Raw genomic sequence first — 18537 nt, 5'->3', positions numbered from 1 at the left:
TGTATCTATTCTAAATGTCCCTTCATATTTTTTTTTCATTTTAATGCTCTTATCAACATGGAAAAGTGGATTGGCTTGCTTTATGCAAATGTTTTATTTTATTGAAAAACAACATTGCCAAACAGGGCGGTACAAAATAAAATTATAAAGTGCACATTTCAGGTAAACAAGGAATCGCTCCTGGTACTTCTGCGGCTGCGGCTTTTCACGCAGTTGTGTCGATGGACTTGTTTAATTTATGGTTTTCCAAGGGTTGCGCATGTTGCAAAGCAATTCATCGCCAGAGAGGAGGAGTAACCTTTTTTTTGTCGAAGATGACCTTGGAGACGCCTTCTTCGTGTGTGGCAGTCGTCGTCGACTGTATATTTACATCGCCAATGTTGCTCCTCATAGCCTTTTTCTGGCAGACAAATATTTTTCCCTGATGATGGGTTATACAAGTGGTTATATTTTCGGATCTCTTATGCCAAACGCTCTTCTATTTGGTCCATATTCGTTCTTCTAAATCTTCCGTGGTTTCTGCCGGTATTATGGGGCATGAAACCGGAAATGTGACTCCAGAAAGGATGTAGTTAGCAGACCAATCACAGCCTTGTGGGCTGCATGAGGCTTGCTTAGCTTTGTCGTATAGTGACAAAAATTGGGCGACGCTTGAGTGTCCCTGAAAACGCAGAAGCATGCGCCGGCCTTTACAAACACCGCAAACGCTGTCAGTCATCGCATCCAAATCCCTCTCTCTTTTGAGGCCATCAGTCCAACGCAGGTTTGGGTGAATGGCAGCTGCATTCTGTTGCGCGTTCTCTTTCCTGTGGCCTGTGTCTTGAAGGATCTTATGAAGAATAAAGTGAATCAGTGGCTGTACAATAAACCTACACTGTATCAAAATGGAGGTCAGTACTTGCAGTTCATTCTGTTGTATTTCATTACTGCCTGAAGGAGTATTGATTTTTTGTCTTCTTTTAAAGTCTTTTAAACTTTATCATTACAACACACCATGACAAATGGTGAGGGAGAGATGAAGTGAATATTGTATTACATAAATTTCAGGACAGATTAAAACCAGTTACTTTCAGTTAAAATAAATGCACCTCAGCGAATCTAGTCAATCCTCAAGAAATGTTGATCTGATGTCAAACTGTGGTGGAGGAACATCTGCTTCTTAGACTTGACAGGAACTGAAGGGGCCAACAGGGACCTGGCATTATTCTCATTAGTTAAACAGATGTCAGTTTAACAACTTCTTGGACACTTGAATGCAGGGCTCCACTGAGGTTGTACAGATCTACTCATGACCCGACAGTGCTGCTGGGGTATAACTTGTAGTTACCTCCACTAATTATGTTATGGTTTCACCCTTATCCCTTTGTTGGTTGGTGGGTTTGTTTGTAAGCAAGATCATTCAAAAACTGCTAAACAGATTACCATGAAACTAGGTGGAAGGATGGGGTCTGTATCAGGAAGGAGATATACAATTTTGGTGCAGATCCAGATCAGGGTCTGAATCCTGGAATGTTGTATCACTTTCTTGGACATTGTGAGATAATTATGGGTTATATTTAGGGTTTTCAGACTGCTTACAACATGCCTAACATGTTGTAACATGCCACACAGGCAATGACGAGTGAAAATTACTTCTCAGCCTCCACTAGGGGTGCAACGATTAGTCGATGTCGTCGACTTAAATAGTTGCCGAAGAATTAACTCGTCGACGAATCGTTGGTTACGTCATAGCGCAGGTTTTTCATGCCGTGCAGCTGAACTAAACGTTGATTTACTGGAGGTGCTGCTGGAAGTAGCTGAGGAGTGAGCCATCTCGCTTCCTTCCTACAGTGCCTTGCATAAGTATTCACCCCCTTTGGACTTTTCTACATTTTGTCATGGTATAACCACAGATTAAAATGTATTTCATCGCGAGTTTATGTAATGGACCAACACAAAATAGTGCATCATTTGGAAGTGGGGGGAAATATTACATGGATTTCACAATTATTTACAAATAAAAATCTGAAAAGTGTTGAGTGCATATGTATTCACCCCCTTTACTGTGAAACCCCTAACAAAGATCTGTTGCGACCAATTGCATTCACAAGTCACATTTGCAAGTCACATAATGAGTAAATAGGGTCCACCTGTCTGCAATTTAATCTCAGTATAAATACACCTGTTCTGTGACGGACTCAGAGTTTGTTGGAGATCATTACTGAACAAACAGCATCATGAAGACCAAGGAGCTCACCAAACAGGTCAGGGATAAAGTTGTGGAGAAATATGAAGCAGGGTTAGGTTATACAAAAATATCCAGAGCTTTGAACATCTCTCTGAGCACCATAAAATCCATCATAAGAAAATGGAAAGAATATGGCACAACCGCAAACCTACCAAGAGGAGGCCGTCCACCCAAACTGAAGAGTCGGACAAGGAGAAAATTAATCAGAGAAGCAACCAGGAGGCCCATGGTTACTCTGGAGGAGTTGCAGAGATCCACAGCTGAGGTGGGAGAATCTGTCCACAGGACAACTATTAGTCGTCTACTCCACAAATCTGGCCTTTATGGAAGAGTGGCAAGAAGAAAGCCATTGTTGAAAGGGATCCATAAAAAATCCCGTTTGGAGTTTGCCAGAAGCCATGTGGGAGACACAGCAAACATGTGGAAGAAGGTGCTCTGGTCAGATGAGACCAAAATTGAACTTTTTGGCCTCAATGCAAAACGCTATGTGTGGCGAAAACCCAACACTGCCCATCACCCTGAGCACAACATCCCAACAGTGAAACATGGTGGTGGTAGAATCATGCTGTGGGGATGCTTCTCTTCAGCAGGTACAGGGAAACTGGTCAGAATAGAGGGAAAGATGGATGGAGCCAAATACAGGGAAATCCTTGAAGAAAATCTGATGCAGTTTGCAAAAGACTTGAGACTGGGGCGGAGGTTCATCTTCCAGCAGGACAATGACCCTAAACATACAGCCAGAGCTACAAAGGAATGGTTTGGATTAAAGAATGTTAATGTCTTAAAATGGCCCAGTCAAAGCCCAGACCTCAATCCAATAGAGAATCTATGGCAAGACTTGAAGATTGCGGTTCACAGACGGTCTCCATCCAATCTGACTGAGCTTCATCTTTTTTGCCAAGAAGAATGGACAAACCTTTCCATCTCTAGATGTGCAAAGCTGGTAGAGACATACCCCAAAAGACTTGCAGCTGTAATTGCAGCGAAAGGGGGTTCTACCAAGTATTGACACAGGGGGGTGAATACTTATGCACCCAACAGATGTCAACTTTTTTGTTCTCATTATTGTTTGTGTCACAATAAAATTTATTTTGCACCTCCAAAGTACTATGCATGTTTTGTTGATCAAACGGGAAAAAGTTTATTTAAGTCTATTTGAATTCCAGTTAGTCACAGTACATAATGGGAAAAAGTCCAAGGGGGGTGAATACTTATGCAAGGCACTGTATCTCTGAAAGTCACGCATATGCAATAGTGACAAAACATGGACCAATGGCGGTGTCCGCTGCAACAGCATCGCGGGGAGAACTTCACCCTCAACATAGCCCAAAAAAAACTAGCTTCAATATTTGTACGGCAGACCTGCTTTCCATGGAAGCAGGACACGCGCATTCGAGGAGGAGGCACGTTTGTCATCGTAACGTAAACGATGCGGACTCGCCTCGGTTAGATAGCCTGTTAGCTACCTTGCTATATATACGGATTCTAGAATCAATTACAAAAATATGGTTCAAATTAGTTTTTAACGAGTTTAAAAGCATAATGTTATCCTATTGCCTGACAAACATACTTCTAAATCACAGCTATGCAGTCCGAAGAAGACTGTAGTTTCTTTTTTTTACGTTTTTATTGCTGATACTTTCCCTGTCCTTTTTGTTAACAGGAAAAATGGATACTTGCAAAGATGGTGCTTCTAACACGCTGGACTGTTCAAGTCTCTAAACCGCGTCCGGGCTGTTGCCAAAGTATTATTTAGGTTCAGTTTATAAAACAAAAAGAGGCTGTTAGTGTGATTCATTTATAAAGTGTATAAGACTTTGCTAATATATTTGGGGACATTGAATACCTTTACTAGAGAGTAACAGAGGGTTTTGGATTACAGTCTTCCACTAAACCTTAACTTCTGTGTGTAGTTCATCTTTACCTCTAAATAGTACTGCTATATATACTGTGTCTCTTCTCCAACCTAATACATCTACATCTGTATATTTTCAGCGTTTTCAGATTTCTAGAGTTTCATTGGATTCAAGTCAGGGATCTGGCTCAATACAGACATTAAATACATGGGTTTGTTAAAGTTTTACTCGTGTCAACTGTTGCCAAACATGCTAACACATTGTGGGAGCTGAAAGCAGTTTTGATTAAATAAATCTCTTTTCTTTTGCTCAACCTTTACCAGTCTTCCTTTACCTACTGCTGAAAACCCCCCCAACAGAATGATGTTGCCACCAACATGCCACACGGTTGGAATATTAGACGGGTCATGAACGGTGTCTGGTTATCTTCAAAGAGGATACTTAGAATTCACACCACATGGTTCAATCTTGGTTTCATCAGACCAGAGCATCTCTTTTTCTCGCAGTCTAAAGACCTGTAGATGCCTCTGTCTTTCACTGAGGAGAAGCTTCAGTCAAGCTTTCCGCTGTAAAGCTCAAACTGCTTTCTACTATCTGTACACATGATCTCTGGAACTCACAGTGACCATTGTGTTCTTGGTAGATTGTTTTGGAAAACATACTTATAGTTTAGTTCAGCAGAATACTGCAATAACAAAATATTTTGGAAGTGAAGGGGTCTGATAAAAACCGTCTCCAATCTACTCTGCAGTTACCGCCTGACACCTGAATGTGCGACTAACTTTCGAACAGGCTATTTCTGTGTCAGATTAATTTTAGATTGCCAACATTATGCCTTCTGAGGTGGATGAGCTCAGGGTAATGCAATTGGCAAATGGAGGCATGTTTGGATTGTGGGAGTATTGCTGGGGGCCCTACCTTAGTCATATCTCTCCAACATTGTATAAGTGCCATTTCATCAGTGGCCATTATGTTTCTGTTTAAGCTAGATATTATTTTGTCTATTGCCTGTCAGGATCACATCAACTTGAAATGCAGAGATAAGCCACTAATGGCTTTGAACAGTCATGCTGAGGAGGCTCCAGATTGTGTGTGGTATTTGTTTGTGGCACTGTTGGTACTCAAGACCAGAATAAGGTACTAACCGACTATGGCCATTCGATGAAACCAAACTCTCTGACAGCAACCAGCTGTCTCTGTTGCTGTGGTAACCCCCGTAAGAACGGCAAAACTGCAGAGCGATGTGGTTTCTGTGGTAACTGCTGACTTCTGCTATTTTTGTCTCCTGAGCTCATATAGTGGCTGGAAGGTTAACAAGCCAAAAAATTAAGCTTATTTTTGATAATGGATCCTTTGCACAGACTTTATTTCATATTTCATGAATGAGTCTCTAATGTATTCTCATGCTAATGACTTCTGACCCTCAGTCATCACTGACAGGTGCAAGCTCTTAAAACACTTCAAGCATGTACAAACTGTTCCCCAAACTTTGAATTTGAAGTTGGTTGTTCTTAGTCACCATTCTTGTTGCAATAAGGGTTTCTATCTTGATTTTTGACATACAAACCCTTGATATTGCATGGCCTGCTATGTAAAAGTGTCTGCCAGTTGGAAGGTATTGCTCTTTCACTATGTGTTAGGTGTGTGATTTGAGCTAACTTCATTTTAGAAATGTTTTAAACCTCAATTAAGATACACCAGTATTACTGAAGTAAATCACCTGGGACCATGAGGCAGGAAAATGAGTGTATGAACATAGACAGAAACATGGATACCCTTTGCATTCTTCTCATTCATTACGAAGAATTAATTTTGAAACTTCATAGATCTATCTAGATTTAAATAAATCTCAATCACAGGGGAGCTGCGCACATGCACAAGCCCCATGTCTACCTCACAGTTTGCCATACATTAATGTAGAAATGCTCTTCAACAACCACTTGCTCCTCCTGTCAATGACATTAAGTACACAGCAAAATCTATTGTGTCACTTCGGCAAAGTCTTCGAACAGCACTGTGCCTGTGTCATACTAATTTATCCCACGTATCTGTAAACCGTCATGGCTGTGTTATCTCAGATATCCTTATCAACCCACCTCACAGTTAAATATAGAATTGAAAGATGATTGATATTATGGCTGAAATGTAAATAGAAAGAATAATACAGTCATTAACTGATAATTAAGTTTTGATTGAAATTCAGGCAAAGTGGAAAAACCAACCATACTCTTATATTTTACATGTTCATGCTTGGTGGCAGGATGTGTGAAGTTTGCATGTTCTCCTAGTGTTCACTTGGGTTTTTGTGTAGGTACCCCGGCTTCCTCCAAGAGTCCAAAGCTTAACTGCCTGTAGCATGTACCCGACCTCTCGCCCAGTGTAAACTGGATCTGGCTGCTCCCCCGTCCCTTTCAAAGGATGAGCGGTGGATGTTTGATCTCCTTATCCTTTCACAGGCAGTTGGCTTTAGAAAACTGGAGCTAATATGTGTGAGGTGCGCAAGTTCTCATGGCACGTTCTTTTACCAGTTTATGTGCGGAATTGGCACATGCATGTTTTTTGTACATGCATACATCAGGACCTAGCAGGGTTCGTACGGTCATGGAAAACCTGGAAAAGTCATGAACTTTTAAAATGTGTTTTTCCAGGCCTGGAAAAGTCATGGAAAAAAATAATCTCCCAAAAGTTTTGGAAAAGTCATGGAATTTTGTTATATTAATATTTTCATGTTGTTCATTTTAGGGATGGACATAATTAATAGACGATGAGTTTCGTCGATGACATTATTTTTTCATGGATGAAAACTATTGCATGTTCGCTATGTGGCAGGACGTCTGAATATCCGAGTTGCCTTGAACGCAGCACAGCGAGGATGTTAGCATTTGGAGAATGCAGCCGGGAGCTTACCTGCGCTGCTCGGCTTCATGTCTGCACACGGACCGTCAGTCCACCTGGAGGGGAACCCGGACAGACCCGGGTCTGTGTCAGGGCTTCCGGGAGTTAGGGCGTGACAATAACTTGACTGAGAGGGCGAGAACAGTCAAATTCAGCTAGCTCCAAACGGGGCTTAGTTTGGAGTACAGCAGCGCATATTTTCAAGTGTTAACTGCCACAAGAGTTGTTCATCTTCGAATAAAGATCTCAATGAGGAAACACGCTTTGTTTTTTCTATTTTCACTGCATTTTAATATAGCCTATAAATAGTGAATATTAATATGAAAATATTAATGATTAATCGAAAATCGATCGTTAATTCTCCCAACGATCGATTAAGACCATTTAATTGAATGCCCATCCCTAGTTAATTTACGCTGAGTTTTAAATAATTCATATGCTTTTAAAGAAATACGCTAAAATATAAGCAGGCATACTTGGGTTTGTGTAATTTAAAGTATACTGTATGCCTTGGAATTCTCATTGTTAGTTTGAATACTACATTGTCACTTTTTCGCGAATACACCGAGATTTCAAAAAAATGTTCGGTCATGGAAATTTGGTTTAAAGTCATGGAATAGTCATGGAAAAGTCATGGAAATCCACTGGTCAAAATGTGTATGAACCCTGACCTAGGTATCTAAACTTGACAACAGAGCCTGTATGTCCTTTTCTGTAGGAGAGGTTGAATGAATGATACAATTCACATTCAAAGTCATGTGGTAATTTCAAAGTCTCAGGAGCTGGTCTGTAAAGTGCAGTACAGGATGATTGTACAAGCAAGTAAAATCAGTTTTGTGTATTAAAAAAACATTTGTAAATAAGACCACTGTACATAAACACCAATGTGAAAAAAAAGATGTTCTGGTTATTTGATTTATAATAGTGATATAATCAGTAAACAATCCTCGTTTCATGATATTAAGTTTCATTACAATGTTCAAATGCAAAAATTATCAATATCGGCACTTATCAAGTTGATATTAGCTTTTAAACATCCGTGATGCTCGACCAGTACAATGCTCAGCATCCTAGTTTATGAAATTGATATTCATCCTTGGGACCTGTAAAATCCTTGCTATGCTGCAAAATGAAATCCCTCCGATAACATTATCAGAGGCCTGATAAAAAAGATAGAAAACCTTGATACGAGTAACCACAAAAACCAACATGCTGATTTTGATTGATATCAATAAATCTGGTAGATGAGTTGGACCTTCCGGAGTGGATGGCTGAGGTAAGGGTTGAAGTTGAGTCACAACAAAAGGGGAGCTTGTGGTTCGAAAACCTCTTCTTCCCTGACAAAACAAAGAAAGCGTCTAATTTCTCTTCTGCATGATTTTATTCAAATTACAGGTCTTGTATAAAAGGAGGAATAAATTATGGAGACAATAATTTGAATGTCTTTGTCAGTGTTGTTACCGTTTGCACTCCCCAAACACCACTGTTCAGCTGTTTATGCAGCAGCTATATGCGTGGCTATATAAATTCTAGTCGAGCTGTAAGGGTTGACTCCTGGATTCCTACTGTAAAATTGAGGTGCAGGTTTAGTTTGCCTCCTATTCATTATCACAATTTTGCTCTCGTCCCTAGTTAATACCATAGTTGTTCATGCCTTCTAGGAGAATGTAACAGGGCTTCTGGTGAAGACTGCATGCGTGAAATTCTTTGTGGATCTTCAAGGAAGCGCAGCTTTAATGAAATCAGTTCAGTGGAATCTCGTAGAGGGAAATCACCGCATTTGTCATCATCATGCTCAAACGCTAGCATAGAACTGCAGCTAACCTTGTCAGCCATTTAATTTCACTGCTCTCTCCCCTGTTGTCCTATCTTAGCAAGCGGGAAAAAGAAACAAAGTGCATTGTGACCAGAAAGTTCTGTGTCGGGTGAAAGCGAATGATAATAAATAAAACGACTGCTGTACGGGGGCTCCAGAGAAAAGAAGTTAACCCCCCAATTTCTACATTGAACCGGTCACTGACAATCTTGAAGACTGGTTGGAGTAGAATCTTTAGTGTTGTGATTAACTTTACTGTCTCAAATAGCTGTTGCTTAAAGAGAATATATTCTCTGGAAGGATTGAAAAACAAATAATAATTTGTTTCCCATTACATTAAACACAAGGCTGAATGGCAGAGTCTTGCCTATCTGTAAATCTACACTGAGCAGGCTCCATTTTCTTGTAGGGTCATTTAAGGGTTGTCATGGTTACCTCTGCAGCAGGAGGCTAAGGAGCATCCCCCTTCATTAAAATCCATGTTATTGATTGGCTGGACTGGTATCTACAGAACCCCCTCCTTGTCCTTATTCTACTGGGTTACTAGAGTGAGAGCATGACAGAGTCGGCTCACAATTGTATTGGCCTGCTGTCACTCACAGACAGCAGCCAATCAAGAAAAGCTAACCGTTTTAGGGGCCCCACTAGTAAATGTGCCCTATGAAAGACGGCTAGATGCTGCTTACACTGCTCTGTGGAGGAGGACTGTCTGTGGAGAAACACAATTCTGATTTGTGGTGGAAGAGAAAGGAAAAAAAAAATCCAATTTTACTGTGTCATTAACAAAGATATTTTTATGCCAAAGGCCTTGTTAGTGTGTAGGTGGCTCTGGTGGATGTGTCAGTGGAATGGAGGGTAAGTAAAGTGGTGGCTTCATTTGGTCCTCTGCTATATGTAGTCGGGAACTGAACCTTAGCTGTGTTTCTGATATTTCACTTGCAAATGGCCTTTGTATTGTGTACAGCAGGTGGCCCTGTATATTTTGTATTGATATTCATGAAGTGGAGGGTTTATTCAGCGCGTGGGCGAAGGCCTGCTGGCTGTTTTGTGTGTGTGTGCGTGCGCATGTGTTGCTTGTCTCTTTATGTCTTAGTAGTAGGCTATATCTGTTTTAGTGTGAAGTATTCACTAGCTGATATCTGTGTTTACACAGGGCAGCGAAAGGGATCAGAATTCAAGCTTGCATTTATTTCTGCCGATATCCCATGCGTTTGTTTTTCTTTTATTCTCTGTGGTCATGGGAAATAATTAGAAATAAAAGGTTGCTTGACAGACTTTGTCTGCCTTTGCAGAATCCAGCACAACATCTTGGTTGTTATTTGGATTGAAAACAGCCATTGAATTGCCTTTTCTATCAGCTGGCAAGGAAAGGCACAAAAATCAATAACTAAAGCCTCTTTTCTCTTCTCCCCTTTCCTGTTGTTTTATTGACATAAAATGAAAATGATAATGCCAAAGCATTTTGGGGCTCAACAAAGCATTTTTATGTTTAGAGTGCATTGGCGACATTAAACAATGAGAACAAAGCTGGGAAATCAAAAGCAGTTTTTACCAAATGAAGACAATAATGCTAAAAATAAATGACATTATGTTGCTATTTTCTAGACACAAAATTAAACCAACACTAATTAATAAATCAATAAAATTAATTCCTTTTAGTCTGCAAGGATAATGGCATCATTAAAAAAGATATCATTGAAGACAAGATTTTAAACAATTTGAAAAATTCAGGATGATGTTCTTTTGTGTTGAACATTTTAACTGCTTTCCTTTAATTTGTTATTATAATTATTATCATCACTATTATTATTATTGGCATTAAAGGTATTATGTGTAAGGTTGCCTGAGGCTGTAGTAAACCACATGCTTTTGAGATAGCAAAAATATTTAAAAAAAGGCAATACATATAAAAGCTATTTATTTGAACTAGGTTAAGCTTTCAGATAAAGATATAGGATTGCAAATTGCTATGGCAACTGCTTTAATGCTTTTCAAAACTGCAACAAATCAAGAGCAGAGCAATGTGTTATCAACCAACAGATTTATATGGACTAGTTCCCAAAAATTTAAAAAGAGTGGTGATATCTGGAGAACTTTGAAGAAGTGTTTAAATACTAATTAATTTATCTGTGCTAGAACAATTAAGCTATAGGATCTAAATTGCCTTTTCAAATATTTATGCTTGATAAAAAAACCAGGACCATGAAATCAATATGGTCTGTGTCACTCCAAAGTAAATTACGTCGTGAACTGAATCAGTTGGTCCCAATTCAAAATATATAAAGGATTTGTCCTTGGTTGATATTTCTTTATATTGAACTAACATTTGGTTAAGATGTATTTAGCAGTGCTGCTGATACTTCAACGTGTAATTTAATGAACAAATTGCGGCTATAATGTTTGTTCTTATTGTTGTTCTTGTCTTTGCATCCAAGAGCCATATTTGAGAATTTGTCGAGCATCCAACAGTGTTCTTTATATAAATGGACTGCATGTACACAGCTTTTTTATTCTTATCAACCCCTCAGAGCACTTTACACCACATGCCGTTTCCACATAGACACACTGGTATACTGGGGTAATTTGTGATTAGGTTTTTTCGACACTTGGATATGTGGACTGGAGGAACTGGGGAATCAAACTCTGATTATTAATACATTTTACACATCACACCGACTGCATTGCCGACCATCACTGCTGTGACAAATGTTGGCTACACACTCTTTTGCTCAAAGGTCAACAGAGGTAGTTAGACCCAGACAGGTTCCTCTTAACAGTCCCATCAGTCAGGGCCAGCCACATAAGCACCTAATCGGCCTTGCCAACAGACATTTTAGGCATGAGCAGCTGAGCCAGAGTGACTTTACAAACCAGGTTAGGATGCAGCTGGAGCTCCTACCATTGGCTCATGTTTCTTACTCCAATGATGGGATTAATGGATGATTAATTCATGCTCTGAAATTTAAAGGTTTCAAACAGACTTTAGATGAATTTTCAGTCAATCAAACATACTGATAATATCCCCATACAACTTTTCATCTGTCCATCTCAACCCCTGTTTAGATGTGGAGAAGCCGGTCGCATTCACTCAGGAACCACATGACAGCAGGACTCAGTTTTATACTGTTCTTTTGGTAGACATTGTAATAGCAAACACATTCGAGCTTCATATGTAACACATGTAGGACAGCTGTATTTACAAGAGCCATTTTCAAGTCCACCTACTAATGCTGGCGGTTTGAGGTCTTGTCGGCTTTTGGGTTGGGGTGATTGGACAAATGTATTGTCCATCGACTACTGTTTTTTTTCTCATTTTATATTACTAATATAATGATCTGCCCTCTCGAGCAATGATTTAACTGAAGAAAATATATTTTTCAAGAGTGATTAGCATCAAAGCGAATTAGGTTATAAAGGCATCATGTGAAATGATGTTTTTCCATTGTCACATGATATTGTTATATTACACAGGGTTATGTTCCAACTATACCTTAGGGTCTCTTAGAGATAAATGTTGAAGTTATTTTAAGTAATGTCCATTGTAAGGCAGTATATGCAACCTACTTAAACATGTGATGGTAGTAATATTAGTGGCAGTTTTCTTTAATGCTTAATGAAATACACCTTCCATTTGTTCTGCTTTGTTGTTAGAGGACATAATTGTATGTGTGTGTGACTGTGCATTCTTGAGGTTGATTATATGTTTGCATGTGTGCATGTTTCTTTGTGTCTCAGTGGGTGTCTTTTATCATTCCAGTCAGGCCAGCGGTCTGTCAACCGTCCCCGCTTCAAGAAAGGTCACGTCTCCTGTTGTCTCCGGTGACATTTAGTCCTGAGTCTGTCTGTTAGAATTTGTCCCTTCAATTCATCACTCCATCCTCCCAACATGCTAGCTGCGAAAGAGGTAGGGAAGAAAACTTGTGGCAACAGAAAAGGTCACGAGTTTGAATCATAGCCAAGCAATGAAAATAAGCAAGAGAAATAGTCTCCTCCATTTAAAAACTGTTGTTTGCTTCTTTTTTTTTGTCAGTTGATTTAGAGCTGAATGATTGCATGAAGCTGTAGTAAACCACATTTAGTGGTAATTTGAGAAGATATGTAAAGTATTTGACAGTCCAATGGATTCGCCAGAAAAATTATTGTTGGATTAATCAATGAATTTTTGACCGAAATCAATTAATTAGCTTCAATTTTGATAGCTAATTGAAAAGGTTTTTAACATTGCCAGCTTTTCAGGAGGATCTGTCGCTTTTCTTTGTTTAATTTAGTTGTCGATAAATGCTGTGGGTGCCTTATAAGGGAGAAGCAAGAAGTATTTTAAACTATTTGCTGGTTTCATTGATCCAGTGATATTTGTAGTGGGTGAGCAGGTCAGACTTGGTGATTTAGTGGCAACAGGACTCATGATTCGATTTGAACCAGTGAGCCAGCAAAGCTGCTTTCGGGCAGGCACTAAATTTCATACGAAGCTCAGACTGTTATTTAAGTTCATTCATAATTGTCTCTAGAAAGAACTTCATATTCCTAGAAAGTCTGAACAGTTTTAAACACTGGTGAAAACCATTTTGATTACATGACTATCTTTTTAAACTCCATCACTTTGGCACTGGGACATTTTGTTCAGGCTCTGACAGCTTGTTCTGATTCTAAAGTTAATTGCGAGACATTGAGGCTTGATTAAATTTTAGGTTAATTTAGTTTGAAACTGAGATGATCTCCAAATAGGAAATCCATGTTATAACTCTACCCTGAGGGTGATGTTATGAAATCATACAAGGAGGATGAATGATGTCTGTGAGTGGGACCTGATTCCTGGACTTCCAGTCAAGGAATGACAACCTTTTTTCTGTTCATGCAACCACTACTAACTTTAAGTTATCAGTTAATCTCTTCATAATATAAATAAATGTCCATGACCAATATGACATTTTAAAGTTGAACTGGTTATGAAACAGTCTTATTTTAATATTGCTGCCTCTTTATGACTTACATCAGCAAATGAGACAATTAGGGAGAAAATTGCTTATTCCATAAACTATTCTCAATGTCAGTGGTCAGGTTGGATTAACCGCAAGGAACAAAAGCAACCATTTACAGCAGGGGTGTGTCCTGAACTCACTACGTGTGTTTTTTTTCCACTCCTTGTAGTAGCTTTAAATGTCTGGATTTGTCTGCCTGCAGACAACCACATTATCCTGCTTAATATTACAGAAAAGCAAGAACATTTTGTATCAACTGATTACTGGGGAGTCCATCTACAAAGTAGTGCATTAGTATTTTGCATGTACCTGATGTGCACTGATCACTAACTGCTGTTCAATAACAGTTTAAGGAATTAGTAATGTGATGCCTCTTCAGATAAGTAATATCTAAAAAAAAACAATGACCAAACTGTTTGGAAGACTTGAAGACTATATAAACATTTAACCAATTTGGAAACATTGTTATTCTCGAGTATTTTATATTTTTATATTAGGGATGGTATTGTTTAGATAAAAAAAAACAATATGAGAACCATTGCTTTGTGAATTCATTAGCCACTCTCTCTCTTAATTAGTCTTTAAACCACATGGAAATTTGGTTCCATAGATTTCTCATTCGACCAAATCATCATAAAAAATGTCACTACTCTCTGTGACAGTGTGGTCGAAAAGTGTGAGGATTTTACATGGAATGACCATTATGGATTGTACCTGCCCTGCTATTTTGTTTAATTTGAATGCACAAAGACAATTAAGGCAAAAAGGCATTGGCTTAGAAGATGAGACGATCCTTTGCCAGCCCGGCAGCAGTATCCTCCGTGCAGGCTGACAGCAGCTGTTAGGCATGTTTCACCACGGCCATGCTGAAAGACCCTTTTCTGCTAAAACGAGAGCCCCTACTTCACAGCAATGAATAGCTCTCCAGCTGCACTTGGTTGACGCACGTGTGTGTGCGTGTGTGATGGTGGGGTTCATCTGAGTGAGGTCTTTGTCCCACCCGCCCCATCCTCTCTGTCTGACTCCATGTACCCAACACCCCCACCCAAATGCTGTGGCCGATCAGTTCAGTATCTTTTAGTAACGCTCGCAGAATCCTGCAGCGGTCCTAATGCAGGAGGTGGAGGTCACCTCTCGCCAACAGCAGAATTAATGATACATTCTGGGTATTACCAAACATTAGGGGAATCCATAGTCCCAGTTAACTGGTAAAGACATTTTCAGTTTTGTTTTTCATCTGTGCTGTATATTTCTATTTTTCACAGGCATTACCCGACAGTTGTGATGAAAGAAATGTTTCCTACTGGCGTTTCCTTGTTCACTAACACAAACCAACCATACAAGCTCTCAGACACATTTAGTCATACATTGAAGAATCTTTAGACCAACAGATTGTAATTCTGATGCCTCCAGGTTTGCGTTTCTCCGCAAGTAGATGCAAAGTGTTTGTTTGAGGTGTGACACAAGTCATTTGGCAGTTAATCTCTCCAAGCAGGTCTTTCTTCAGATGCTATCCCTGCTATGTGATCGTAGTCACATTAGCTTGCTTTTTTGTTCGCCTCAAGTTTTTCTGGGTAATCAGTCCGTTAATGTTGCTCCTCCTTACCTGCATCCTGCCCAACAAAGCAGGCCTTTATGATCATAATTCATCATAGGTTAAATTGCAGTCTGAAAAAACAAGCCAGTGTTGTTAGATTGAAAACGATAAACAGTTCTCTGAAAAGTAACAGAAAGGTCAAAGCTTTCAATTTAGTTGTCAGTGCTTCTTTTTTTTTTTTTCTTTCTCAAAGAGATTGTGTAAATGAAAAACCAACCTGAAAAGAGAATGAGAGAGAGATTGTTGTTTCATCCTTCAGGCACGATCTTATCACAAGCATTAAAAACTGCCTCAGTCACAGTGATCCCTTCCAACAAAGTAGCTTGCAGCAGTATCAATAAATGTGGTCCACCGGACAGTAGTGCAGGGACTTCCCTGCCACATCTACTGTCCTTTCCTTGTAGAATAGGAATACTTTTGTATGTGTAATAATTATTCATGATGATGATGATGTGAGTCTTAATTAATTTGACTCATTGATGGTGAGTTGTAATTTTTAATAATATAATATGGTCCAGAATGCACACTTCCCAAAATACCTCTGCAAATAATTTGGATAGACAAACGATATAAAGGCTTTAATGGTCTGACAGACAGTTATTCTTCATCATATGTCATATAAGTGACGTCGTGAAGAACTCAGAATGAAGTCAGAAAATTACCTCATGCATTCTAGAGAAATACATATGTCGAGGTATCGCTGCATTGTAAAGTGCCATATGTAAAGCTTTAATACTGTAGATTTATTTTTGATTAATATGCAGATTTATTTTGATTAATTGATGAATTGTAATATTGAAGGGGTCCAATTTTTAAACCTAAACAATGGCAGAAAATAGTGACAAATTATGGGTATAATGCACAGGATGATGTAATAAAACTGACTTAACTGAAAGTCAGGTCAAATGAAAATAAGCCCATTTGAGAAGCTGTAAATGGAAAACTCTTGTAATTTGTCCTAAATTATTATTTAGTTGATTCATTTTCTGTTGATTCATAATAAATTGCACAATGATAAGAAATGCAGTTTATGTTCTTCACATCATTGTTTATCCACTGATTAGAGTAGTAGCTACATTGGTTCATCTCTCAACCTGGCATGAGTTCAGTCAGTGTGAATAAAATGCAGGCTGCGAGGATGTGTAGCCTTCTGCTCCCTGCAGTAATCAGAGTTCAAGGCAGACTACTGCACCAGTGTTTGCACTCCACCTACATGACATTTTCTATGCTCAGTTATTTTTGCTTGCTGAGATTTTGTGAACTGCTTGTGACTCTTGTGTTTCAGCAAAGGCTGCCAGTTATAGCTTAGTTTCCTCCCTGGTTTCTTACCCACAGCGCTCCCTCACTCTGTAGCTGAAGCTTACGCTGGTCCCCCGGTGTTGTGTAATTTCACGTCTGAGCAGCAGGGATCTCTGGGAAATGCCAAACACTATATGTGAATGATGTGTTCTTTTTTTCCTGAAGCTTTCAAGTCTTGGAATAACAACTGGCCTTGAATGTTGAGTCTTTTTGATGTTTTACTTGCAGACTTTTATTAGTCTTCTCTGTAGACATGTCCTAGTTTTATATGATCATCAAGCATTTGATTCTACAAATATCTTCTCCAAAGTTTTGCCATTTGGTGAAGAAGAGAGCGTTTCTTGTATTTAATAGCAAGCTTTAACCTTAATCTGTCTGTCTTGTGTCTCCTTCACAGTAAGCATGTTTCTCAACACCCTCACGCCCAAGTTTTACGTGGCTCTGACAGGCACTTCCTCCCTCATATCAGGACTCATATTGGTAAGATACTATATTTTCACTTTTCATCTTATTATATTGAATCTTGTGCTGGTAACAGTTTTGAAACTATTATTCTTGTGATGCTAGAAATGACTTTATTAGCTAAACTGACTTCTGAAGTAATCTTATAGCACAGGTATCACTTGCTGAAAAGAACTGCACTTTACAATACTACAACATGACGGGTGTAACTGCAGTACTTGACCTCCCTCCTGTCATACTCATCGTACATTGATCACAAAGATGACGTCCTAGGTGAGCCCAGGATGTAATTTGTTAGTGTTTTAATCACAGGTCCAGAGGCCACCAGGAGCTGAACAGAGAGAAAATCCATACTCATTAAGTGGTGCATGAGACGAACTACCCAAAAATGTCAGCCGCTGGCATTGTCACTGTATATCATTATGGCCTCATACCTTGCAAGACAATTTTAGTGTTTTGCTTTTTATGTTTAAAGATGTCTGTAGAGTGATGGTTATCTGAGCGGAAGTGAATTAGCCTTTCACAATAAAACAACCCTTGCGGCTGACCAGGTTTTTATATAAGCTGAATTAGATGTTAATATTACTGTACGATCATTTTAATTTCAGACTTCTCTAGCAAAAAACATACTGTGAATTATATAAATATGTTATTTACTCATTACACAACCTCTACTGGTGCACTTCTCTACTCTGTGCATTAAACCCTGATAGTTAATTGCAGCGTGCACTGATCAGATGATTAATGGTTCCAAGTCGTTCTGTGCCCCTGGGCAAGGCACTTTTCCTTCAGCTGATCTAGATGAGTCAACTACTGCAAAATGTTGGGTTTAATGCATGTCTGAGATGTAGGTGTGTTGCAACTGCCTGTCCATTCCCAGCTTTGCAAAGAGTGCTTGTCTGCTGACATCTTCATTTAGATGTAAACAGAAGAAAGATGTGACAAATAACATTGGAGTAGGAAGGGAATTTAATGAAGCTGTAAGCACTACTTTTCCTATAAGCAGGAGGCAGGTGTTTTCTCTCTCTTTTAAGTTCTTCACAGAAAGGGCTAACTGTGCAACAGTGGTGGGTCTATATTTTGAAATACTTCCTCTCATAATTAACTCACTCTCTCTTCCCTGTGGGCCATTGGACGATATGCGTAGGCTGCTTAGAGATTGTGTTGAGCTTCGCACATGCTCTGTGAGATGATTAAGACATGTGGAAGCCAATTGGTTTAGTCAAAATGCTACTGATTTTTGCTCTGTAATTTCATGTTTTTGTCCTAATTAGGTAATTTTCCACTGAAGAGTTTGAGACATGCGCCTTCAAATGTGTTATCACTTCCTCACTCAGGCAAAGGCTGACAGTATAGCAGCATTGCCAGATGGCAATCTGTACATCTTAAAATAGCTCTAATCAGTA

The 18537-nt window shown here is 39.2% G+C and overlaps 1 protein-coding gene across 3 annotated transcripts in view; it reads left to right on the top strand.

Moving 5' to 3' along the window:
* The window catches only part of LOC128444771 (suppressor of tumorigenicity 7 protein homolog), a 58619-nt gene that overhangs the window by 22856 nt on the left and 17226 nt on the right, over positions 1–18537 (top strand). For all 3 annotated transcript variants that reach the window (XM_053427426.1, XM_053427424.1, XM_053427423.1), the window contains one exon: positions 17067–17149. In XM_053427426.1, coding sequence (XP_053283401.1) covers positions 17072–17149 — 78 coding nt within the window. In that variant the 5' untranslated portion in view covers positions 17067–17071. The remainder of the gene's footprint in view (positions 1–17066; positions 17150–18537) is intronic.

This window comes from Pleuronectes platessa, chromosome 7 (genome assembly GCF_947347685.1).
Source record: "Pleuronectes platessa chromosome 7, fPlePla1.1, whole genome shotgun sequence".
NCBI lineage: Eukaryota > Metazoa > Chordata > Actinopteri > Pleuronectiformes > Pleuronectidae > Pleuronectes > Pleuronectes platessa.
Note: the sequence above shows the minus strand (reverse complement) of the source record. Positions and strands in the feature narration are given on the sequence as shown.